Source organism: Silene latifolia, chromosome 10 (genome assembly GCF_048544455.1).
Source record: "Silene latifolia isolate original U9 population chromosome 10, ASM4854445v1, whole genome shotgun sequence".
Lineage (NCBI taxonomy): Eukaryota > Viridiplantae > Streptophyta > Magnoliopsida > Caryophyllales > Caryophyllaceae > Silene > Silene latifolia.
In genome coordinates, this window is record NC_133535.1 from 122,222,281 (window position 1) to 122,248,031 (window position 25,751).

The following is a 25,751-nucleotide window of genomic DNA, read 5'->3' on the forward strand; positions in this document are numbered from 1 at the left end:
TTGGAATATGATTATCTGGATTTAGCAAAGATTAATTGACCTATAATAACGATATTTTATCGGGTTGTTTTAGCTTTGCTTTAATTACTTATTATATTATTGTATTTTTTTACAATGTACTCCCTACAAATAAAAGGGAATCCATTTTTGAAATAATGGTCAAAAATAAAATATTTGTCGTTTTGGGTCAGTTTTGAAAATATTTGTCAAAATGGTGTCCACGTAGGCTCGGGATTTCTGGACCTAAAACACGCCACTACCAATGGCGTGTTTATAATGAGTAGGGAAAAAAACTTCATTAAAAAATGGACTAAAACAAACACGCCATTGGGAATGACGGGTTTCGGAGGGGAAACACGCCATCCCCTATGGCGTGTCCTAAGTAATTTTTTTTTTTTTTTTTCAGTTGAGGAAAAAAATTATTGTAAAGACACGCCACTACTAATGGCGTGTTTCCTTCACAAAACACGCCATTAGTAGTGGCGTGTTTCAGGTCTAGAAATCCCGAGACTACGTGGACACCATTTTGACAAATATTTTCAAAACCGAACCAAAACGACAAATATTTTATTTTTGACCATTATTTCAAAAATGGACTCAATAAAAGGGGTACAAAATCTAGTTGCAAATACAAGTACACCTTTAGAATAATTTGCTACTTTCCCCATTTCCCTCGATATATTTCCCCAATTTCCCCAATCAATCAACCAAACCAAGCTCTCCCTGATCTTCTCCAATGGCGCGCCAATTAACCCAAACCCTAACCAAACTCTCGCTCCTCAGACCCCGAATTTCCCCCCTCTCCTCCATTAATCTTTTCTCTCACAAAGCCCAGCTCATTGAAATCGATCTCGATTCTTCATCGCCACCGTCTCACGGCGGCGATGTCGAATTTGTCGCCGGAATGCAGATGCTCGAGGACGCGATTCATAGCATGATCGTTCGTCGCCTTGAACCCGAATGGTTACCCTTTCGACCCGGTTCGTCTTACTGGGCCCCACCTCGTACCACTGTCGCCGACAGTCTCGTACAGATTGTCGGCAAGTTGACTAACCCGTTGACTGATGAGGAGTCGCTGTCTCTTGTGTCGTCTAATGGCTGGCCTTCCTCTTCTTTTTTCCTTGATCGAGGTACTTGTTCTATTAATGACTCGCTAAATTGGTTGCCCTTCTTGTCATTGTAAAGTAGCATTTTTCGATGCAATTTTTATTTTACGTCATTTAGAAATGACATCTATGTGTTGAGAACACCCGAGGTAAGGTTGTGTACCTCGACACCTTTAGGTTGCAATTTGTGGGAGCTCTTGTGACAGTAGGGTAATGTCTTTTGGCTAGTTTTTCGATAACTCAGACTGGTTAATGGTTATTTGTTAGGATCACTCCAAATTGGAATGTTTTCGACATCACTAGAATTTTGTGGGGGGTGTAGTAGTAATCGAAGGGCGATGATTGGTGCGAGGTTGAATATTGGATTTATTTAATGGAGTTGATCCTATATTTAAGGTGGTTGCGTGGTCATTTGTTTGTTAAGCCTGGTTGGTCAAAATGGAGATTTTTGCTGTATGGTAAAAGTCAAAGGTTTAATTACTGGTGAGAGGTTGGATTTTGATATGTACAGTAGGATTGATCGTGAGGAGCATTCTAGAATGCGGTTGGAAGGTAAATGTTCATGTACAAAACTAGTCTTACTGTGAGTTCTTCACATTTCACACAAACAAAATGGCAATTAGTTCTCGAGATTGTTATACTCCGTATGTTGTTACACGTGTTCCGTAGTGTCTGAATAAAGCTATGAAATTGAGGGGGCATTGTGACAGGATGTAGGAAAATTGGAAAGATTGATCTCAGGTGGGATTTGAACACGCTGCTGTACTCAAAACGATGTTCCCATGGAAAACTAGGGAATTGAAAAAGGTTCCATTTGAGTAGGGATTTGACAATGATTAAGAAATGTAGTCCTGTTCCATCTTGCTGTATAAAGATAGAATAAGCGTTTTTCCCCTCATGTAACATTTTCGTTACCGTGGTTGGTGAAAGACATTTGATGTGCAAATAGCTGAGAGATTTATCGCCCTTTCTTTTCTGGTCTACATGTTCTTTATCACCAGTGGATCCGTTATTGTCTGACTTACCGAAAGATATTGTTGTGCTTTTCATATGTAAAGATATTTATTAGGAGTACTTGTAAATGGATGGAGGGCTTAAGGCATTCTAACTATGAAGGTGATGCTCTCAAAATGATGTGAATTATAGTGATAATGTGATATACTTCGAATCAGACGTTTGAGCAAATATTGAGATGAGACTCACTTTTCTAGTTCTAAGAATGTGTCTATGTCGGACAGATGACACACGAACATATGGATGGACAATTGGAGACAGATGCTTCTTTTTAGGTTTTCCGAAACATAACCAATTAAGGCCAAATCAATATGATTTGTATAATTGTATCAGATACCTGTTGCCAGGTCCTAGCAACATTTAGGAAGGCATATGTTGTAGACATGTCTCATTTGCCTCTGACATACTTTTTGTACCACATGTTATGTTTACTATATCCCTTTATCGTTAAGTGTATAACTTCACACTTACATATTTATTGATGCGTGTAAAAAAATTTCGTTCATGTTTCCCTTTGATTTTTAACGTTGAACTAACGTGACTAATTTATCTGTGACTAATGTCATTTGATGGAAAATTACTGTTTATCCCTTAAGAAACTTTGTCAATTTCTTTAGTAGTACTCGTGTTCTCCCTCACATTTGTTGGTGCAGTGGAAATTTTTTTTCTGCTTATATCGCACTGTCTGATCACTTTTTGACAGGGTGACACTAATCCTCGGGGTAAAGTAGTATACAACTAGTTTAGATCCCGTGCAAATGCACGGTATTTTAGAGTGTAGTATATAGAGAAATGAGCATTATTAATAATTACACTTTAAATTTACCGTTAAAGTCTATAATATTGATGTGTTCTATTAATTATTAAGATAGAATAGGGAAAACGTGAGGACAATTTTACATACGAAAAATCAAAATATCATTACATTTACTAATTTTAATAAATATTGTGTATTCGCTGTTGTATTTTAGGGAGATTTTCATATTTTATAAAATCACACTAATTAGTATCTCGGCGATGTATTTTTCAAATAAGAGATCGAAGATATTTGTGATAGAGAAAATTCTTAAATATAATAATTAAAATATATTTATGGTTAAAATCTTATAATAATAATATGAATAATCTTACAAACTGACATATATCATGGAATATAACATATGTAAAATATATGGTAGTCTAAAGTATTTAAGTGTAATATATTTCTCTACAAATATTGAGAAATAAGAATTATAAAGTAGGCCAACATTTGTATAGAATAAACAAAATTTAGGCCCAATATTTGATTGAATAATCAAACCTATTTACTATTAAGGCCCAATTTGTAGTTGAGGGTGATTTGAGCGGGAAATTCCCAGTTTCACCTATTAATTTAGTAAATACTCTAGAGGATTTAGATAGCTACACTTTTAGTGGATGAGTTGGCCTTTTGTTGTCAATTTGTTATCTGTTTAGAAAGTGAGTCTATCCCCTGGAAATTCAATTGGCCAAGTTCTCATTAGAAACACAATGTATTCATGTGTGATTTTTTTTAAGCGTGCTCTTGGCAACATATACAACTATATTATATTTTCTCTTTAAAGAGTATTATAATTTTTTTTTTCCCTTTTTATGTGTCATTTGGCTATTTTACTAATTCTAAATGGAATTGAAGAGTCCTAAACTGTTCTACACCTTTAGATTATTAAGTTCTTATGTTTTTCAGCTGAATTTTTGGCACATAGTGATCTGTTCTATGTCACTCGCTCTAGGCTTGATGCAAAATATTTGTTATAGATCTTTAATTATATAATGTAGTAGGACTACTTCATTCTACTAGTTGGGACAGGGTGTTCTATTCAAGCAGTTTACTTCAGTTGTTAGTTGCTTCTTGGTTAAACCATTGCTTTCTTGTTGGTTGTTGCAGGTTCACCGTCTATGGTCGAGGTGCATGCATTATCACAAAACACGGAGGATGAAACTATGTCCGAAAATGAAGATTAGTGAAGTTTAGCTGTGGCCATTTCACATATACCCCTAGTAAGTATATAGTGCCAATCTATTTGAGCATTTTTTTGTAAGTTGCCATCATCCCTTGCAATATTGGTGGTTTGATTGGTCCATTCTTAACAATTACTCCCTCTGTGTCCTTTTCCATATTGGGGTGTCTCAGTGAGTTGTTGTCCTTTATATTTTTAGAATGAACTTGATGAACAATTTGATCATTTACACTCTATTTGTTCCACTTGTCACTTAGTAATTGGCCTCTTCCTCTTTCCTTGGTCTTTGTGCCAAAACCAAAGGACAACAATTGACCGGGATGGAGGGAGTAATTACCACAGTGGTGGCTGGCATTATATTTGGGAACACTTGTAAGGAAATTCTCTAGTGGATTTCCACTCTTTAAAAAAAATGGACATTTGGGCACTTTTAATATTAACGGGCTTCAAAGCTGGATCATTAGTATCGCCACTCAATGATGCTGCCAGCAATGCCAGCTACGACTAGGTGGCATCTGCTATCTTCCCACTCTGTAGTGCTCTTTATTTTTGTATGGTTATATGATTGTATCTGCCCGTGGCAAGTTATATCTATGAACACTTGGATGCTAAACGTATCTTTTCAAATATTGGATTGCTTGAAACTGCAGGCTTGTGCTTTGATGGGGCATGAACGCGGAATATCTATGTCTATCTGTGAAGAAAAAAGAATGTTCAACTGAAATGGCGTTTGTACATAATGTAACCTGTAGTTCCCACAGCAAACAGCAAAGTTAGGTTCCCTTTTGTATTTATAAGGTTTCAACAGGTAGCTGTGGAAGCTCTATTTTTCTGTTGCTTGCAATGCCGCTTTAGAACATGTTGATCTTTTTACTATTAGCCTGTTGTTACACTTGAATGCTCCGTATAATTTTACCGCTTGCATATCGCTTTTGATTTTAATCTCTTTTTATTGGTTATCGAAATTTCTCTTGTAAACTTTTTGCATTGATTGCTGTTTTATTCGCTAAATAATGGGAGAGACTCTAATCTCAACTATCTCCCTGGATTAGCTCGACACATGCTCTTCTATCTGAATAAGTCTCCCTTAAGACTATCACTTTTTTCGTTAAGCTTAAGATGTCGTAAATGTGCCCCATTTACAATAAAATGCCACCATTTTTTGATAAAAAATTGCCAGAACAATTTTCTAAGCAGTAACAATTTTTTGTTAAAATGGCGACATTGCCCGTCTACAATGAGAATTTGCGCTTCTATATTCCCTGAATCAACCTAATCTATCGCCTTCCCTTTGAGCAGGAAATTACATCTTCATTCTGAACAGTCTACAAGGAGGCCTAGCTGATCAAACGTACTTTCAAGATAACGTTTTGCTCTATTTCTCGAATTGATAGTTTTGTTGGTAAATATAAACAGAAATTACAGAATTATATTGTCGGTATCTTCTGCTTATATTTGAAGATCAAAATTCATACATTGGCTCAATAAAAACATGACTGTACTTGTCACCAGGACCGAAATTTGCAATGAATGACTTCAACATATGGATACAGGGTTAATATTGAAACATTATGTGAATAACATCAAAAATAAAATTTGCTAATCACAAAAAGAATGAAGGAATACAACAGACCATCTACAAAAAGGGGAAAAAAAAATAGTGATGAGATGAGATGAGAGCCATTACTCTTCTAGAGCAAACCATGATTCCCTTGTTGCAATGTCGAATTTTGAGGAAAGACTGAAAACGGGTCTCCAAATGGGTTATGTGGATCCATGCCCATGTGTTGCATTGGTTGTGGTTGTGGTTGTGGTTGTGGTTGTGGGTATTGGGAGGGAGGTGCGTTCTGGTAAGGTACCATCATCATTTGTTGTTGATGTTGCTGCTGAGACAACATAGCCAATTGAACATTTGTGGGTGGAGCGAAGTTGTGCGAGTTGAAAAAAGGGTCGTGCTGTTGCTGTTCAAATGGGTTGTGTACTTGAGCCGGGTCTGCCCCCATTCCATATGGACCGTAACCTGCGTTCTGCATTTGCAGTTGTCTCCTTGCGCTGTCGTCTTCGTATAAGCTATCGAGTAATAGCGCATCGAAGCCACCCGCCTGAGCTCCCACAATAAAACCAAATTATCACCAAATGTAAAAGGAATGTAGCAATACTAGGCAGCTATTCTAGATAGTATTGTAGTCATTCAATGTGCAGAAGATTAACAAAATTAATGTTGAAAGATCAAAATGGGTTTGCTGAAGTGATTGAAAACATGAATGAAGGACTCATGGTGTCCAGGGTTCAAACCCTTGTGGGTGCAATTTGGCCGGTAAAAGGGGCGGCTTACTCGTTGTTGAAACAAATTGTTTACGTAATTACGTTTGTCTTTGCACTGACTTTTTGTACAACCAAGCGCAAGTTTGGTTTTGACATAGGGTCTAAGTTACCCCTCTCTCATCGTCTCATGCCTTGGTAAGGATAAACTAGTCATTTTTACTCTAACTTCCCAAAATGGATCGTTAACTAATTGGATGCGACAGTCTAAAATAGAATAGGTAAATAGTCCGTTTGAGTCGAAGGGAGCAATTAAAAACAGAAAAGAGCTTCATGAGTAGAAGTTTAAAAAGACCAACCAATTTGGTGGAGGGTGGAGGAGCGTTGTTGATGTTGCTGGGTGTAGTAACTAGGGCTAGCTCCCATCCTGATGTACTGAGTTCAGTCAAGGCATTGCTGGTTGTAAATTGATTTTCACCTCCTGCATTCATACAGAAATCGGAAAAGTGTGTAATTTTTTGAAGTTGAAGCTAACCATAATTAATTGAAAACATACATAATATAATATAGATAAAGGGTCTATAGATATAAACCTGGTGGAATAATGGCAAGAGCTAGGGCATTGCTTTGTTCCAGTTCTGCAGCCCTTGGATTTAACTCGCGCAATCCCTGCAAAATCAGATTAAGAGAAACGTACAGAATTAGCTTAGTTTGAAGTTTGAACATATTGAAAATTCAGAATTAATTTTTTCGGTGTAAAGGGTGACACAAGGGGAGTTTTGATGATAACAGCCTAACAGGTTTCTCTTTTTTTTTTTTTTTTTTTTTGATGACGAGGGAGTTGAATCCCCCCTGGGCCCATGCATTCCCGCACCACCACATGGACCATGTAAGCCACCCCCTTCGGGGGTTGCAGTGGCCAAGTGATCATCGCCCCAGCTGGTAGTCGAACCCGGTACCTCTCAACTCCTGCATTTCTGCAAGCTTCAAGGTTTAACCCGGCTACCACTGGACTAACACCACTTGGTTGCCTAACAGGTTTCAATTTAAGGAGAACTGGAACAGGCAATATAACATACAAGAAGATCATCGTCGTCTGTAGATATCAAAGGAGGCGGTTCAGGTTGAGGCTCGGGCTCAGGCTGAGGCTCTTCCTGTGGCTCCTCGGGTTGATCCTCAACTTCTTGGTCTTGCTTTTGTTCATTTTCTGCATCTTCAGGTTCATCTGATTCGTGAGGGGATTCATCTCTTTGTTGATACTCCTGTACATAAAATACGCTACTGACTGTCAACCATCTTCAAGTTCTCTTTCGGCAGCATTTGCAAACTGACTCGAAATGAAACCCAAACTTCAAATATTACTCCAAAAATTCAGCTTTGACTGATAAATTACTAGCCAGAATTGGCTATGTAATTAAGTTAGTTTTTGTCTGTGTCATTTCAAAACCACATCAAAAAAGTTGTGTCGGACATGAACGCAATAGTTCATCAAAGATAAAAATACTAGCAACATTTCTTTTAAGTTTAAACCATCCAGTCTAGTCATGATACTGCTGCATTCCCAAAGAGCCGAACTCGAGACTTATGCTTAAGCTAGATCAACCACTAACTGCACGGGTAAACGGTCTATAACTAACCACTGCAATGACTAGGAAGCACCTAAGCACCAAGACCGAAAACTGAATGATACGAAGAGTGTAAAACAAACAATAGATGTAGCTGGAGGCAGAATGAGCAGAGTCAAAATCCTCACCAGTCTATTTGCAACAGTACCGCTTTGTGGTGCCTCTCTCACATATTCCTCCATGGTCGCAAGAAAAGAAGGGGGTGGCTGTTCAAGGAAGGAAACTTCAGAGCATCAGTTTTTATAACTCAAAACACATCAAGACCAACAACAATAGCCTAGTGCCTCAAAGGCTCCCGTGGCCTGGTAAGGCCGTGCAATGTATGCCCACATAACCAAGAGATGGTTAACGGATGACCCGAAAAAATTGCATTTAGATTCTAGAACACCATCGACAAATCGTTTACAAATCTACAATAAGAAACTTAAAACAAGACACCTAAACAAAATAGCAGGTGGTTTCTAAAGGGACAGTCTCGTTCGATAAAAAGGCGAGAGAGACAAACTCATTTACCTATTAATTTAAGCCGTTTGAATTCTACTGTAGTAATTGCTGATAATTCGAGTGGTGTTGAAAAAAATTTGAGATCCAGCTCGTTTAAGTGTTCAAGAAAAAAAAATAAAGCTTGTATTTTCTGTTCAGTTGAAGAGAACAACCTGTCGTAATGTAGGAAACTGAAAGTTCCTGGCTAGATCCAATCTTTTGCAAAATTCATAGAAGTCAGCTAGATGTTCAGCCTGTAAATAAATAGACAAAGTAAAATATCAAGAAAAAACTAGAGTCTAAGTGCAAATTTCTTCCTTTATGAATTACTATAGTGTACCTGTTGGCCAGCTCGTTTGTAGACGTCAAGTGCTTTAACAGCATCGTGCTTAGTCATGTCGAAGAACTACACAAACATGGTGATGAACATGAAGATTAGAAATTAAAGCAAAAACTGTTTGGAATGTCACTGATATTACATCAAATAATGTAGCTTACAAGCTGTTAAACAGAAATTTCGTACCATGTCCACGAGGTTAATTATCCCATCATTAATGGCACAGTAGATTTTAAAGCTCTCTTTCAAGACCTACAATATAAACAGAAAAGAAGTTAAGAAATCAAGCTGAGATTGGAGATATCACCACTACCATGGTTATAACATCGTACTAAGGTGTCATTTATTTAAAGCTGTGTTATTTTGACACTTCAGTTTGGCTGCTCGTGTCCGACACTTAATTAAGCTGAAAACACGGAACCTTTCAAAAAAAGTCATGTATGAAACTTAGACACATTCATGCAAGCTGGAGTAACATTGGCTTAAAGAAAACTTCTCGACATTTGAGTTTGGAATTGAGATTGCAATAGAGGAAATTACACTTGTATTATATGCTAACCTTATATGCAAAAGACAATTCTCTTAGCTTTTGTGGGAATTAGACAATCACCATTTAATCTAAAGACACGAAACAAATAAATTAAGTCTGCAACTCACTACTTAAGCAATCATCCAATTATAGGTACTTTTTTTTTTTTTTTTCCAAAAAATATTTTTTTTTCTACGCCAAGGGATTGAGACAAGAAACAGCACGAGAAGTACAAGTGTACAATATTGTACAAGAACTAAACAAAGAAAGACATCATTTCCAGTAAGGATATGAAGTTTTACACTAAACACAAGGAGGAATTCAAGAAATGAAAGCGTAATGTCCATACCAAAGCGAGAGCATACTGTATGAGATAATTGCTGCAAGCTGCTCCTTCAGGCTGCCAAAGACTTTGCAAGTTAGAACATTTATCAAATCTCATTAACTGGCCTAGGAGTTGCATTGACAAAAAAGACAAAGTCGACACAGTCAAAGGTACCTGACAACCCATTAGCCGGTACAAAAGCTGCTGAAGAGCAGGTAACTGCTCTAATAATTCATCAGAAGTCAGAAGTCGCGTTCTACTATGTACCTGTAAAACCGCTGACCTACTTTAAGCCACTTTGATCATACTTATGTGAATAAGAAAAACTCAACGGTCTTACATGTGAAATGCATTAAATAAACATTTAATTACCTTGCTTGCACCAGGTGAGGATCTAGTTAACCGCTCTGCCTCAATGTCATACTTCAAGACCCTATAGCACTCGAGTCTTTCTTCGAGGAAAAGTGCATAGGTACGGACCCAGGCAGAACAATCCCAAGCTACATCAAAATCGTCACACTAACCGAAATTAACCTCTCAAGTTAGCCAATTGACAATATCACGATCTTAACAAGAGTAAAAGCAGGAGCGTACCTAGAGGACTAGAGTCATCCTTGAAATTTGATATTTGAAGAATATGTCCCCTGTGTGAATAGGCTAGTATCTCCTCCCTAAATGTAGGATCTCCCTCTCTTAATGTCCTATGAATAACTATCAATACTTTCACTGCAACCTGTTTATTCAAATGCTTTAATAAGAGATTTGTACAATCTAATCAAGTTTAATCTAGGGATCAATATTTTACATGCGCATACAACAGTAGGCATCCTGTCTAGGACTGGAGTTACCAGCTATGTTACTTGGAGGCGGGTCTGTGTTCAAGATTTGGACTCGGTTATTTTAAGAAAAATACTCACGTTTTTGGTTCAAAATGAAGTGTTCAAGTGTCAAACACACGAGGCAACGTATAATTAAGAGTCAAAAGTAACATACAAACAAATTACAAGGTCAAATGGAGACCTCGATTGATTGAATTTGAAGGTATCCATTTTTCCAACATATCAGAAGAACCATCAATTATAGTTAATGGTGGGTGAATACACATGAGAAAAATAATACAAAGTCCTAAGATGAAAGAAAGGAGCATTACAATCCAATTTCGCGTCTTGGCCAACCTCCTTGCCAATGCATGAATGCAATAGGCAACATCTGCTCGTGACCGTACCACCGATGTTGCAGCAAATATTTCTGATCGACATCCAAAAATTCACAATCTAATCAACAACCCAAATTATAAAAAGCAAAATTTTGCAACATTTGACCATTTCCCCTATAATCAACCCTTCAACAAAGAAAAAATTCAAACTCAATACATTCATTAGTCAAAATTCATGCACAAAATTGCTAAATTTGTAATATATTTTTTTGGCTTACATCTTCAACAAATATCATAATGCAAGAATAATTCCCTGATCATTTTGCAAAATTATATATAAACTTACTTCTAACATGGCGTTCCTTAGGAGGGGATTCAACATGATTAGTTGCCTTGACCACTGCTACATCCAAATCCTAACCAAACCCAACATTCAAAAATTCACGATCAAATGATAACAATTACAACAACAATATAAAAATTAGAAAATGAAATTTGGAGGGAAAATTATGAAAAATTAAAAATAAAAAAAGGAACCTTGAAATCGCTGTTGACTTTTGCAAGGCTAACAGTGGTGGAATCCTTAAGGGCACCATAGGCTTTCCTGAAGCTCTGAAATGTTCCCATATAAAATTTAAAATTTAAATTTAATGCAGCAACAAATTAAATTATATGGGATTTTTATGCAGAACCCAGAAGAAAATGTGAAAGAGAGAGAGAGAGAGAGAGAGATATAGACAAAAATGGAGGGAGAAATTGTTGTTAATTTTTGTTGGTTGGTTAATTTATGTTGTTAATGTGTAACAATGGCGGGTGGTGTAGCAATGTCAAACCAAAGAGAAACAAGGAACATGTTCGTTTGTAATTTCTCTCTTTTTTCTTCCCTCTATAGGAACATCTCACCAATTATTGTGGATTTCTTTTTTTTAGGAAAGACAAATAATTGTTTGTGTATTACGGCTGTATTTTTACAATATAAAATTTTAAAAATAAATTAAATAATTGGTTTGATGAGAAATAATTTTTTTTTGGGGGGTGAATAAAGAAATAATTGTTTGTATGGTCGCTTCGAGGAATTTTTTTTTTTCAAAATGGGGCTTAATAACAAACATTTTAACGAAATGGGGTGATTTTTAAACTAATTACCCAAAATGGGTCCACGTAGGCTCGGTTTTTGGCGATGATAGGTTCAGGATTAAGGTCGCTTACCAGGAGAGCGACTTGGGACAAAGTCGCTTAGGGGGTCAGCGACTTGGGTCTTTGCAGGGAAAAAAGAATGTAATTATACAGAATCGAACACAAGACCTTCCACAAAACTACCACTTACTCTGTAGAACTTAACCACCAGTAAAAGGAAATTTTTATGTTAAACTAAATTGTTTAAACTTAATACTCCGTAATTATTGTTCCATGGCCCAATACACATTTATTACTCGTTGCTGTACATATTTGTTGAAGTATGAGACTTTTAGTGTATTTTAGAAGTTTCCGAAATGTTCTATATTTATCCGGAATGTGCTAGAATAATTTAGAAACAACTAGAAGAGTCTAGAAGGATCTAGAAGAGTCATGTATGTTCTAGGTTTATGTAGAACAACCTAGAACCTTCTAGACATGTGTATAAGTGGTAAGGAACTCTAGAGAGTTCCGTGCCTAGGCCACTCTAGAATGTCCTATTCTAGAGTGTTCTTAGGATGTATGAGAAGGAGGAGGAGCTCTATAAATAGAGGACCTCCCCTCCCATTTCTATGTACCCAAGTGTATCCCGAAAATTTCACATACAAATAATACATAACTAATTCCTTCAAACTAAACTTCAACTAATCAACCTTCAGGTAATCAAACTTCAACTAATCAACTAAACTAACAACTAATCTCCACTCTACTTTCTATACTCGCCCATACACCAACAAGTGGTATCAAGAGCTCTAAAGATCTTAAGGGCAACAAAATAAAATTATGGCTTCCGCATCAAACACTCTATTGCTCACCCCTCTAGATTTCTTTTGAGAAAATTACGACCATTGGTGCATTAAAATGAAGCTTTTCTTAAGAGCAAATGCACTATGGGAGATAGTAGAAAATGGTCCCCAAAAACAACAAGGAGGTGTTCCAACCACCGAAACAACCTTAAAGAAAATAAATGAGAATGAAATAAATGACGCCAAAGCCTTGTGTGTCATCTTTGATGCCGTTTCGGAGATCATTTTTCCAAGAATAATGTGGGCTTTTACCGCAAAAGAAGCATGAGATAGACTCCAAAAAGAATTCTATGGTGATGAAAGGATAAAGGCAATACTGTAACACCCCCTCATACCAAGGTGCCTTACCAGGACCACCCAGCCATGAAAGAGTGTTACCATCTCGGTTGCCCGAGATTAGTACATATCACAAGCGTCTGTCCTAACACATTTATTAGAAATACTGAAAAGTGTAAATGTTTTACATCAACTAAATCCAAATCCAAAACCAATGAAATAAATCCAACAGCTGACAACTACAAAGTCATAACTAAGACTCGAGACTGTGATGCTATAACTGGTGAAGACGACTCCCCCATGACCGCCCAAGCTCACCAAAAGCAATACATGTCAAGCCTGTTCACCATCCCCGAATGGATCACAGCAGATTCCACAAACAACAACAACGGGGTCAGTACCATTCAATCAATATAAGACAAACAAACAATGTAACTGGCTGATCATCCTCCACAGTAACTGATTACACACCGAAGTGTGTAGCCCTGCCGGATTACCCATCGCAACAGGTAATCCACTCCGCCGGTGGGGGACGGCAGCCCATCCCCACCAAGTCCAGCTCATCAACGAGCGACTAACAATCCCTGTCCCTTAATGTGCACATCCCCTCCCGTGATGGGTTCCACGAAGGGCGAACTAGGGTGTGAAGCCACTCCCACAAGTGACTCCACCACAATCACACACACCACAGCATCACAGCTGTCACAACCCCACAAGCGTCACAACACAACCACATCACCACCGTCACCACAACACCCATACTCCGATGATCAGCAGATAACAACAATTAGAAAACAAACACAATCTTAATCAATCAACAGTAACTGAGTAGGGAAAACCCTACCTTAACAATAACAACAATATGGAGAATCGAACAATTAGAATGGCTCCTCTACGAAGTCTTCTCCTATACAATAATCATATAACACAATTACACATTGCACAATTCACTATTCCCTTTCCCCCCAATTCATACATAAAGCAACCCTTAGAATAAATCATCAATGACATGGGGATAAATACTTACCGACGATGGAATGAGATATTGAATGCAAGAGCTACAATGGATACACACACAGTGGTAGATTTGAGAGTGATTAGGTTATCGTAAAATGATTAGGTTTGCAAATGACGTTTTTAGAAACTGATTATCGAATATATAAATCCCTAATTACTCCCGAACCTAACCGCTGAAATAATACTCGCCAGACCGGATACTCGGTCGAGTATTCATCATACTCGGCCGAGTATTCATCATACTCGGCCGAGTATTCCTCGGCAGAAGCTAAACAGAATACAGTTTTAACATTACTCGGCCGAGTAGGCTCTACTCGGTCGAGTACTTAGCTTATAAAAATCCGTAGTATTACAGTCTTCCCCCCTTAAAAAGAACTTCGTCCCGAAGTTCACACTCTACCCCAAAACGAGACACAACAATACACAAAAGACTTCCCAACGAACACTTATCAACACCAAAGAACTACACACAAAGCAACACAAAACCCACTATCCCGACTCAAAATAAGACAAAACACACACGACCATCTCCTATCCCCCTAAAAGACAATGGTTACGTCCCCGTAACCAAACATACCTAATCAAAAAGGTTAGGAAAACGTTCTCGCATAGCTTCCTCGGGTTCCCATGTGGCCTCTTCCACATTGTGATTAGACCAAAGTACCTTGAGTAAGACGGTCTCACCATTCCTTGTCTTACGGACTTTGCGATCTAGAATCTCTTTAGGAACCTCGACATAGGACAAGGACTCATCAAGCTCGATATTCTCCACTTCAAGTATATGTGACGGGTCACTCACATACTTGCGAAGCTGTGAAACATGAAAAACATTGTGGACTCTGTCCAAAGCCGGTGGCAAGGCTAATCTGTAGGCTACCTCGCCTATATATACGGTCCAAAATCTCATAAGAACCTATAAACTTCTGATTGAGCTTACCTTTCTTCCCAAACCTCATTACCCCTTGCATAGGTGACACTTTCAGAAGAACCTTGTCACCTACTGCGAACTCTATGTCTCTGCGATGCAAATCGGCATAACTCTTCTGGCGATCTTGAGTTGCCCTCATCTTTTGCCGAATCATATGAACTTGTTAAACCATATCCTGTACCAGCTGTGGTCGTAAAACCACAGCCTCAGAACTATCATCCCAACAAACTGGACTTCGGCACTTCCGACCATACAAAGCCTCAAAAGGTGTCATCCCAATACTCGTATGATAACTGTTGTTGTATGAGAACTCAATCAGATCAAGTTTGTCCTCCCAGCTGCCCCCAAACTCCATGACACATGCTCTCAACATGTCCTCTAAGGTCTTGATGGTTCTCTCCGTCTGACCATCGGTTGCCGGATGAAAAGCTGTACTCATCTTCAAGGTAGAACCCATCAACTCTTGCAGTTCTTGCCAAAACTTGGATATGAACCTCGCATCACGATTAGAAACGATATCCTTGGGTATACCATTTAACCGTACCACATGTCTCCTGTAACCCAATGCCAGCTGCATCTTAGACCAGGTATCTTTCATAGGAATAAAGTGAGCTGACTTGGTTAACCGATCAACAATCACCCAGATCATGTTATTACCTTGCTGTGACCTAGGTAATCCCACAATGAAGTCCATAGAGAGCGACTCCCACTTCCACTCAGGTACTTCCAAAGACTGAATCTTACCCTGTGGTCTCTTCTGCTCACCCTTGACCCTCTGACAGGTCAAACATCTAGCCACGAACTCAGCTACATCCCTCTTCATGTTTGGCCACCAGAAAGTCTTCTTAAGGTCTTTGTAAAGCTTATCACCACCTGGGTGAACCGAATAAAGAGTGCAATGAGCCTCCGACAAGATCAATCTCCTCAACTCTGCATCCTCAGGAACACACCATCTCCCATCAAAACGAACACTTCCATCTGTGTGGACAGAAAATCTGGAAGCTGGGCCACTCTCCACTCTTGACTTCCATTCTTGAATCTTAGGATCAAGCTCTTGCTTATTCTTAATGTTCTCATACAAGTCCGGCTCGATCGTCAAATCCCCGATGGTATCCCCTTTCCTTATCATAAATATCCCCATCTGAGACATCTCATCCCTCAACTTCAGCAAGGACATGGCCGTACATAGCGAATGAACGCTCTTCCTACTCAAAGCATATGCAACAACATTAGCCTTACCCTCGTGATACTTGTTCTTCACTTTCACACTGTTCAGCTCCCTATAGCCGATACACAACCTTAAGCTCCCATCTTTCTTCTTCACAAACAAAACTGGTGCTCCCCACGACGATGCATTAGGTATAATGTACCCCTTGTCCACCAAATCATTCAACTGTTTCTTCCGCTCCTCCAACTCCTTAGGACCCATGTGGTACGAGGCCTTAAAGATCGGTCCCGTCTCTGGTTTCAACTCCACGCTGAAATCTATCTCTCTCTTAGGTGGAAAACCCGGTATCTCCTCTGGAAAAATATTTGGAAACTCTCCCACCACTGGTATCTCATCTGCCATCGGCTTTACCATACTATGATCTTTCACATGACATAGAATCAAAGGACACCCATTCCTCAAGTAAGACTTCACTGTCACCGCTGCAATCACTTTGGCTTTGGGTTTGACAACAAATCCACGATAAGACACGCTAACTCTCTTAGGACCTCTAAAAGAAACTTTCTTTTGGTGACAGCCGATTCTAGCCTTGTACTTACCCAACCAATCCATCCCAACTATCATCTCAAAACCGTCCTTAGAAAATTCTAACAAATCCACTGGAAGATCAATCTGCCCAACTATCATAGATACCCCCCTTATATAACCTCCCACAAGACACTGACTCACCCGACGGTATAAAAACTTCATCTTTTACAGACTCAAACTCTCTCAAACCTATAGACTTAGCATGACCCGACAATACAAAAGAGTGTGACGCCCCCGAATCAAATAAAACAAAGGTAGAAACATCGATAACAAGAAAGGTACCGGTGATCAAGTGTGAATCATCCTCAACAGCTTGCTTGTCCATTATAAACAGTTTGCCACTGGTCTTTTGTCCACCCCCTAATACTGTACTAGCTGATGTAGAAGGCTTAGCAGCTGACCCCTGATTGTTGTTAGCCGCCGGTTTTTGATAAGATTACCGCCATTGCGGTTGAACCCACCGTTGTTGTTACTTTGCCCTCCTTGATTATTCCATGACCCAGCTGGTCAGTTGCTAGCATAGCTCTGTGTCGGGCCCTGCGAAAAGCTCCCCTGTGATGGCCGCTGAAAACCTCTCCCCCCGGCACTAGTACACTCATGCCTCTTGTGGCCCATACCACCACAGTTGAAACACGAGATACCCCAACTATTGTTACTACCTCGACCACGCCCATAAGAAGATCCACCACTGAAACCCCAACTAGACTGAGCATCACCCTCACTCTCAGCCTTTCCCTTTTTCGGACCCCTCTCTTTGTTTTCCCTGGCCATTTCGACCAACCTCTCAGCTCGTCCCAATCTCTCATAAACATCCTTAACATCGGTAAGGACCCTAACTGGTAGCTTCTCTATGATCTGATAAGTCAACCCCTTCTCAAACCGAATTTCTAAGTTCTCCTAACTTAGCCCCATATCCTCAGCAAATCTCGATTTCTCGTCGAACTTATGATAATACTCCGCCACTGTCATATCTGAGGTCATCTTGAAAGAATCGAACTCCTCCCGCATCTTACTGCGAACATGCTCCGGAAGGAACTCCTTTCTCATAGCTCTTTTGAACTCGGTCCATGGAATAGCAGACTTAACCTGCTTCAGATAAAGGTCTAGGGCATTCTCTCTCACTTTGTCCCACCACTCCCCCGCTGCATCCCTCAGGTAGAAGGCATCATGTTCTACCTTAAATTCTTCGAGATAATGAACCTCCCCAAGGATATTCTCCATCTCACGGTGCCAGTTGTCGAGCAAAATCGGCGCTCCTGTACCCATATAGTTCGTTGGGTTGAAGCGGGATATCGTAGTGCTCATCTTGGCAAAGTCTATCCTGGCATCCTTATCTTTCAGAAACCTCTTGAGAGCTTCGGTAAGCGCATCCTGATGCTTAAGCATCTTGCAAATCTCGTCAACACTGGTCGGACTCACTTGGAGATTTAGTTTTCGGTTACTTGTTGTTAAGAGCGCCTCGACCAAAACAATATTTATAACTTCACAAACAACTCTACTATTAGTAAAGAGGCAAGTAAAGGTCGGATCCCAAGGGATGGGTATTGATGTAGGATTTTCGATTGCAAGTAGCGGTGTCTAGGGGTGTTATGATTTGGGTTGAGATGAGAAGATCACTAAACTAAATAGCAATAAAAGTAAACAAGCAAGATGGTTAAAAAGAGATGTAAACAATTGATAAAAAGCACTAGGGTGTCATGGGGTCATAGGGGATTCATGAGAATTGATCATACACATATATTCTCAAATTATAAGCAAGCAATTATTGTTGTGATGGATCGAGTTGGTTTATATCTTACAATCCTAGAAAGGTTTGGGTCCCGGAGCCGAATCGATTAGATTGTACAACACCTACAAGTCGACTTAATCCTCCCTACTCAACTATATGCATGGTCTAATGAGACTCGAGTTGGTTTATGTCTTACAAGTCTCATTGAAAAGGTATGTGATGGGTAAAAAATGTAAGGATTCATAGGCTCGCATTTCATCAAACATAACATGTGCATAAGTTGAGATCACAACAAGCAAGCAAATAAACTATGAAAACATATTAAATTAAGCATGAATCATCCCCCATGTTGGTTTCCCCTAATTACCCATTATCCCTAGTTAAGGAAACTACTCACTCATTATCAAGTTTAACATGTTAACAAGGTTGTCAATCATATTAACAAAGCAAAACATGATGAATAAATGAAGATGATTAACAATAATTAAAAAGGGATTAAGAGGATAATACCTATTAATGATTCTAAAATAAAGCAAAGAATAATAGAAGTACTTGATGATTGATTGGAAGGTTGTCAATCTCCCAATAATAACCCAAATAATCTTCAATTACCCAAAATAAAAGATGAACAAAAGAGAGATTAAGGAAATGAGATTTGTATTAAGACTTGATTAGAAGTTGATTATAAGATTAAGAAGAGATTATAATGATATAAACTACACTAAGGATTGATAACAAGAACATGATTGATCTAATTAGACTAATGGGGTATTTATAGTTGGGATTAGGTACACAAATTAGGGTTTACTAAGGGCTTAAATGACGATTAAGTCCTTGAGGAATCGCTCCTCTCAGAAAAGATGCAAGTCTCCTTTTTGCCGGTCTTTCATAAATATGCGCATCTTTCATGGAGGGAAGAAAAGGTCGTGTGGGCCTGTAAGAGAATCCGGGCGTCCAAGGTGTCGGGACGGGCGGATTTCTGTGTCTCTAGATGGGCGTCTTCATGGCTGGACGAGCAGATTGTGGCATGGTTGGACGGGCGTCTTGTTGGCTAAGACGCTCGGATTCCTCACGTCTTGGACGAGCGTCTTGCTTAGTTGGACGGGCGCATTATGTTCCAGCATTCTTTTCTTCTCCCAATAATCCTCCGGGATTTAGTCGGGGATGCAAGGATTTCTTCATCATTGCCCATCTACTATAATATGTACAAAGGCCTTCTAGTCTTGTCTTCTCTTTGATGCTTGGTCATTAGATTCGATCAATTTAGCTCTATTTTGCCATAAAAATGCAAGTTTTGCACTCCTCTCCTACTAAGGAAACAAAACCTTAAATAATATGCAAAACAAAGGACTAAAGATAGTAAATGACCCAAATATGCACTAAAAAGCATAGGAACGAGGCTAATTCGGAGACTAAATATGCTCAAATAAAGGTCACATCAAATTTCCCCAAACCGAACCTTTGCTCGTCCCGAGTAAAGAGGTGACAAAACTAGGACAACCATGAAGTAGGATGCCTTCTTGCAAGGCAAGGTCGGTCTTGCCAAAATGGCGACACATCCAAACATTAAGGCACACAAAATCAAGTAATGGATGCATCTACAAAAGAATAGCCACTTTCCTCATCTAAGTGGCGGAAATTATCTACAAGGGAAGCAATTTAAGGGTACACACTCCTTCATAGATGCAATTTCTTCAAACTACTAAGCCTAGAAGGATACCAATAAATCACCTCCAAGTTGTGTCAAGCTAGGGTACCTTTGTCCTCAATCGTTAAATGCTTTTGTCAAGAGTAGACTGCCTATGGTGTTAGAAACACTGGAGGATCGCGAAATTCCCCTTCTTGCCTAGACAAGAAGAAGGGCCGTCCCCTCTCTACCATTCACAAAAATGGATACGATGGATAAAGGGATCGATAGTATTTGAGTTTCATTTAGGAGTTTGCTTTTGTTGTTTTTTCCCCCGATTTCTTGTGGCATATAACATTTGAGAACACTTTCTTTTGCCATTTCTTTTGATTTTTGGCATTTCAATACTTGACAACTTTTCAACTTTTCTTTACATTTTCTTTTGAACATTTTCAAAGTCACCCCAATTAGTAACGAGGGTGCCTTATATTTGAAGCATAGAAGTTTTCATTTTTGTTACTCCTCTTTTCTTTTGATGCAATTGCAAACTTTTTATTTTCTTGAACTCAAATTTTTGAATAATTTCTTTTGGTGCCCATTCTCTTTGATGACAAAAATATATGGTAGAATATGGATGAATGATGGTTGCATGGTTTCAAGGGTCACCTTTGAATAAACGGTAGCCAATGAGACAAGGTACTCTTGACTAGGCCTTAATCCATGAGTCAAAGGATACTAGCATGACACATCCTAGGGTGTTTTACAAGTATTCTAACAAGCAAAGTCTTAAGAAGAAAAAGCATCTACTGGGGCCTATATACACTTGTCAAGCTTCCCAAGTGGACGGTTTCACAAAATTTTTCTAACATGCAAACTACATGCCATGATGCAACTAACATTTATACATCCTAATGCATATGCTTCTACCAACTAGTATGCCAAATAATATAAATGCAATCCTAAATTCACATTTTTTATACCGTATCAATCAAAATAAAGCCACATAGTCATTAACATAAAATGGAAAAAGGAGATTGGAAAGATCATACCATGCGGTCTTCAATATCCTCATGTCTCGGATGTGGCGTAGTCGATCAATGTGAACAAGGATGAACAAACACAATATATACAAACAATATATACAAGACTACACTATGAAGGAAATGAACATGTTTTTGGTTTTTTCAATTTTTCAATTTTTATGGTTTTTTCGAAATTTTCGTTTTTTTTTGGATTTTTGAATAAAAGTCAAGTTAGAATTTCCCATCCCCACACTAGTATGGGCATTGTCCTCAATGACCAATACGATAGGAAATTATGCAAGCATGATGCATGATTTCTAAACTAAATGCAAACTATGCTAAGCTACACTACATGATGCATGGGTTTTTTTTTGTTATGGCGGAGAGCGTAATTTAGATTACCTCCCAATGCGTATGCATGGACTTCCCCAAACCAAAATAGACATTATTTCTAACGTTTTGAATTTCGGGGTAGTTCATGCACATGGAATGCAATGCATGAAACTACAAATTGTCATTTTGGATTTTACAAATTGGGAACAATAAAATGAACACCTTAATGAAGCCAAGGTGTTAGTCCTCTATGATGCTAGGACTCCTTAATCAAATGATCAAAATACAATAAAGAAAATAAAAGAAGTAGACAAACCATAAGAGGGGTGAAAGAATGTAGGAGCCCCCAAGGTTTGCTAATCCTCCATCATATCATCATTATCATCATCTTCCTCCATAGATGTGGAATCATCTCCACTTCCGCTTTCACTTCCTTGCTCTTCCTCACTTTCTTCTTCTTCCTCTTCTTGAGCTTCTTCTTCTTGAACATTCTCTTGAACCTGTTCTTATTCTTCACCTTCTTCATCAACACCCTCATCAACAATCTCCTCTCCACCCGGTCTTCCACCACTAGAGGTGTTAGGAAAGAAAACTTTCCTATCCGCCCAACTAGGCAAAGGACATGATGGATCAAGAATTCCTTGCCTAGCTAGATGTAAGAGGGGCGGATATTGGGCCTTGTAAGCATCCACTCTATCATTGTAAGCTTACTTGTGCATTTCCCTCATGAGTAGAGTCAATTAATCATTTCCTACCTCGACATCCTTGGGTTTGAACTCGTGATACTCAAATGGGTAGGGTGGTGTGACAATGGAGGAGGAGGGCTCATCAATCTCGTCTCTTTGTTGTTGAATAATGTACTCGGTCTCCTAGGAGAGTGGAAGAAGGTAGTTTGGTCGGTGAACACTCAATCGACAAATCTTTGAAGGCAAAGTGAAGGATCTAGCTTCATTGGTTAACCACCCATATTTGGTGTCAAGAGGTGCATGCTTGACCCACTTAAACTTGTGAATCATGGTGTCCATATCAATGAGATGAGCTCCTTTGACCGCCACATAAGTTTTGTCTTTGTTGAAATTTGGGTTGAAGTGCTTGGCCAAATAGGTAACTAGTCCTCCATTCACAATAAAAGCAGTGCCCTCTTTACCACAATCGACATTAAGCCATCGTTCAACCAAAAGTCTTAGAGCATTGTATGGCTTAGTATATTCCCTTCCTATGTTCAAGGCTGACTCAAGAAGAACAAAATCGAGCTTGGTAAGATGATTAGTGCCATTTCTTGCTATCAAAGTATTCCCAATGACCTTATGCCACACTCTAATGCCCGGATGGTGGACTAATAGAGTACGACAATCATGAAAGCGCACAAATTTCTTTCCGAAAATTGCCTCCCAAAGAGGAGCGGGGTCATACTTGTCAGAGATCTTTTCATAGTACGGGGTATCACTAAGGCCTAAAATCTTACTCAATTCACCAAAAGTGATGCGTCTATTAACATTTGGAAGACGAAACTCGATGTGGGTTCTAGTTTCCACCCTTGTAACTTTCAAGGAACTCAAAAATTCCAATGTGAGGGAGGGGTATGTCAATTCTTTCATGGTGAATAATTTACCCAATCCCATAGCCTCAAAGAAGGTTTTGGTTTGTTCAAGAACACCCAACTTTGTCAAAGCATCTTCACAAATAAATTTTGTAGGCAAAATGGTCTTCTTAGCAAAGAGAACAAATTTATCCCTATGAGAGCCGGAAGTGAAAATTACCTCCGGATAATTAGATAATTGCTCAATGACCGGAGTTGTTGATGTTGTAGCTTCCATAGGGGGACCTTGTTGAACCTCCAATCTTGCCTCATGAACTACCAATGCCTTTAACAATGGTTTTGCTTAAAGAGTTTGTTGCCTTTTTGAAAGTGTCTTCTTTGGGCGTGCCTTGTTGCCTCCTTTAGTTCTTGCCATTATTGATTACACCAAAGAGAGATTGAAATCTTCAATTTTTAGTTATGCCCAAATCGATTTAAGATGAAAGAATGTTGCTTTGTTTTTTAAAAATCGACTCAAAGGTTGAAGATTTTGGTGTTTGAATGAATTGTTGTTGTAAAAGGAGTGATTAATTTTTGTTGTGAGGAAGTTTGGATTTGATTTTGTTGAATTTGGTTGAGAAATTTTGGTTTTGTTGATGTAGAGGATAAGGGTTTTTTTGGGTTTTTGGGTTTTGGGTAGTGTTTGAATGTAGAAGAAATGAAAATGAATGAGGGGAAGAGGTTTTAAAAGACCCGTTAAATTTGAAATAGCGGCAGGGACGAGCGGATTCAGGACTGGGATGCTCGGATTCTGCACGTTTTGCTTCAGGAAATGACGCTACAGGACGAGCGTCTTTCAGCAAAGGCGAGCGGTTTCTTCAATGTGAGATGAGCGGATTCTTTGGAAGACGCTCATATTCTGTTATAGGGTGATTCCTTAAAATTCAACAGCAGAAAGACGAGCGTCTTTGCGGTAAGACGAGCGCCTTGTATCAGACGAGCGGATTCTCAATTGGGACGCTCGGATTCTGTGACAAACCATTTTTTCGAATTCCACAGCTCAGCCAGACGGGCGTCTGGTGACATAGGACGCTCGAATTCTTTAGGACGAGCGGAATCTCTCATGAGACGCTCGGATTCTTCCTTGTCCACATGGATTCAGGTCCATCCGTGGGTACTGCATAACCCGTATTATTTTCATTCTTCAATGCTCGTGTTCTTCATTGTAGGGGCACTACAAAGGTGTGAATAGCCTAGGCAATTGCTATCCCCACACTAAGTCAAAGCACTACACATCAATAAAATCATAAGTCCTTCCCTCACTTCTCTAAAAAATGATGAATATCTTGATCAAGGCACAAAAATATAAATCCAAAAATGACAAAAATGCAATATAAAAGTTGAAATGCAAGTTAGGGAGTTAGAATATTTACAAATGGTGGTTTAGGGAGGACTCCACCAAACTCTCATCCAATGTGAGATGTCAAGGGGGCATGTTCAAGGTGTTGTTGATGTTACGCAACACCTTGAAGAAGTAGTCAAAAGCTTGTTCATTGTCATGATAGAGGTCCTCAATAGATCTTTGCACTTGTTGTTCTCCGTGATGGTCTTGGTTCATAGCATTACCAATGTAGGGATTGAATATTCCTTCGAACTCATCATCCCAAAGACCGCAAACTTCATCTACTTGATCATTAAAAATCTCTTGAGTTGATAGAGACAACTCTCCTTCTTTCTCGTTTTGGCCAATGAGGCCATCTTCTTCACTTGTCATGGGTGAGCTTTTCAAACTCTCTTTGTTGCTATTCTATTGCTCTTTGAATGGAGCATCATCAACTTTCTTTTTCCATTGGAATTCCGACTTCTTCCTATCATCCTTCCGGCTATAGTGATCAACCATAAAGCATGGTTCATGCAAACGGGGAGCTCTCATGGACTTGTCAAGATTGAAAGGTATGCTCTCGTCTCCCACTTCTAGAGTAAGCTCTCCGTGCTTCACATCTATCACCGCACCCGTTGTGTGCAAGAAAGGTTTACCTATAATGATCGGAATATTGGAGTCTTCTTCCATGTCAACGATGACAAAGTCCACTGGGATGAAGAATTTCCCAACTCTCACGAGAACATCTTGCCATATCCCTAACGGTGTCTTCATCGATCTATCGGCCATTTGGAGTGTGATGTTGGTACATTTAAGTTCTCCCATCCCTAGCCTTTTACTAACCGAATACGGCATAACACTCACGCTTGCTCCTAGATCACACAAAGCCTTGTTGATCGTGGTGTCGCCAATGGTACACGGTATTGAGAAGCTTCCCGGGTCTTTAAGTTTCGGAGGTGAACTCCCTTGAAGGATTGCACTACTCACCTTAGTGAAGGCGATAGTTTCAAGCTTTCGGATCGACTTCTTTTTCGTAAGGATGTCCTTCATGTACTTTGCATAGGCCGGCACGTGATTGATTAATTCCGTGAAAGGAATCGAGACTTCCAAATTCTTCACAAATTCCATAAATTTTCTAAGTTGGTCATCAAATTTGGGCTTGGCTTGACGGCTTGCAAAAGGAAGTCTAATCACAATGGGCTCCTTCTCCTTGACCTTGTCTTCATTTTTCTTTGAAATTTCTTCTTTTGATGGTTCTCCATCCTTGGAGTTTTGCACAATTTCTTCTTTGTCACTAGCTTCCACAACTTCATCCTCAACTTGCTTCTTCGGTGTTTCATACCTTGTACCACTCCTCAAGTGAAT

The 25,751-nt window shown here is 39.2% G+C and overlaps 1 protein-coding gene and 1 long non-coding RNA gene across 2 annotated transcripts; one reads left to right on the forward strand and one right to left on the reverse strand.

Annotated features, from left to right (window-relative positions):
* Positions 1–649: 649 nt before the first annotated feature.
* LOC141605873 (uncharacterized) lies at positions 650–5,041 on the forward strand. The gene is made up of 3 exons (XR_012526516.1): positions 650–1,130; positions 4,027–4,139; positions 4,750–5,041. It is a non-coding gene; the product is annotated as an uncharacterized LOC141605873 (long non-coding RNA).
* A 493-nt stretch (positions 5,042–5,534) lies between these two features.
* LOC141605872 (putative clathrin assembly protein At5g57200) lies at positions 5,535–11,706 on the reverse strand. Its single transcript, XM_074424790.1, has 15 exons — positions 11,354–11,706; positions 11,163–11,232; positions 10,811–10,908; positions 10,255–10,393; positions 10,033–10,160; positions 9,835–9,927; positions 9,685–9,735; positions 8,993–9,058; positions 8,810–8,875; positions 8,643–8,723; positions 8,115–8,192; positions 7,441–7,623; positions 6,955–7,030; positions 6,721–6,842; positions 5,535–6,201 (listed from the first exon to the last, which is right to left on the reverse strand). The coding sequence occupies exons 1-15, from the start codon at positions 11,441–11,443 to the stop codon at positions 5,791–5,793; spliced, it is 1,752 nt and encodes a 583-aa protein (XP_074280891.1). The 5' UTR covers positions 11,444–11,706; the 3' UTR covers positions 5,535–5,790.
* Between the last annotated feature and the right edge of the window lie 14,045 nt (positions 11,707–25,751).

Excerpts from the sequence above, each read along its gene's own strand:
- LOC141605872 (XM_074424790.1), bottom strand. The coding sequence starts at position 11,443 with ATGGGAACATTTCAGAGCTTCAGGAAAGCCTATGGTGCCCTTAAGGAT. Across the intron at positions 11,233-11,353 it reads AAGTCAACAGCGATTTCAAG|GATTTGGATGTAGCAGTGGT; the intron begins GTTCCTTTTTTT and ends GGGTTTGGTTAG. Across the intron at positions 7,031-7,440 it reads CAGACGACGATGATCTTCTT|GGATTGCGCGAGTTAAATCC; the intron begins GTATGTTATATT and ends CTGATTTTGCAG.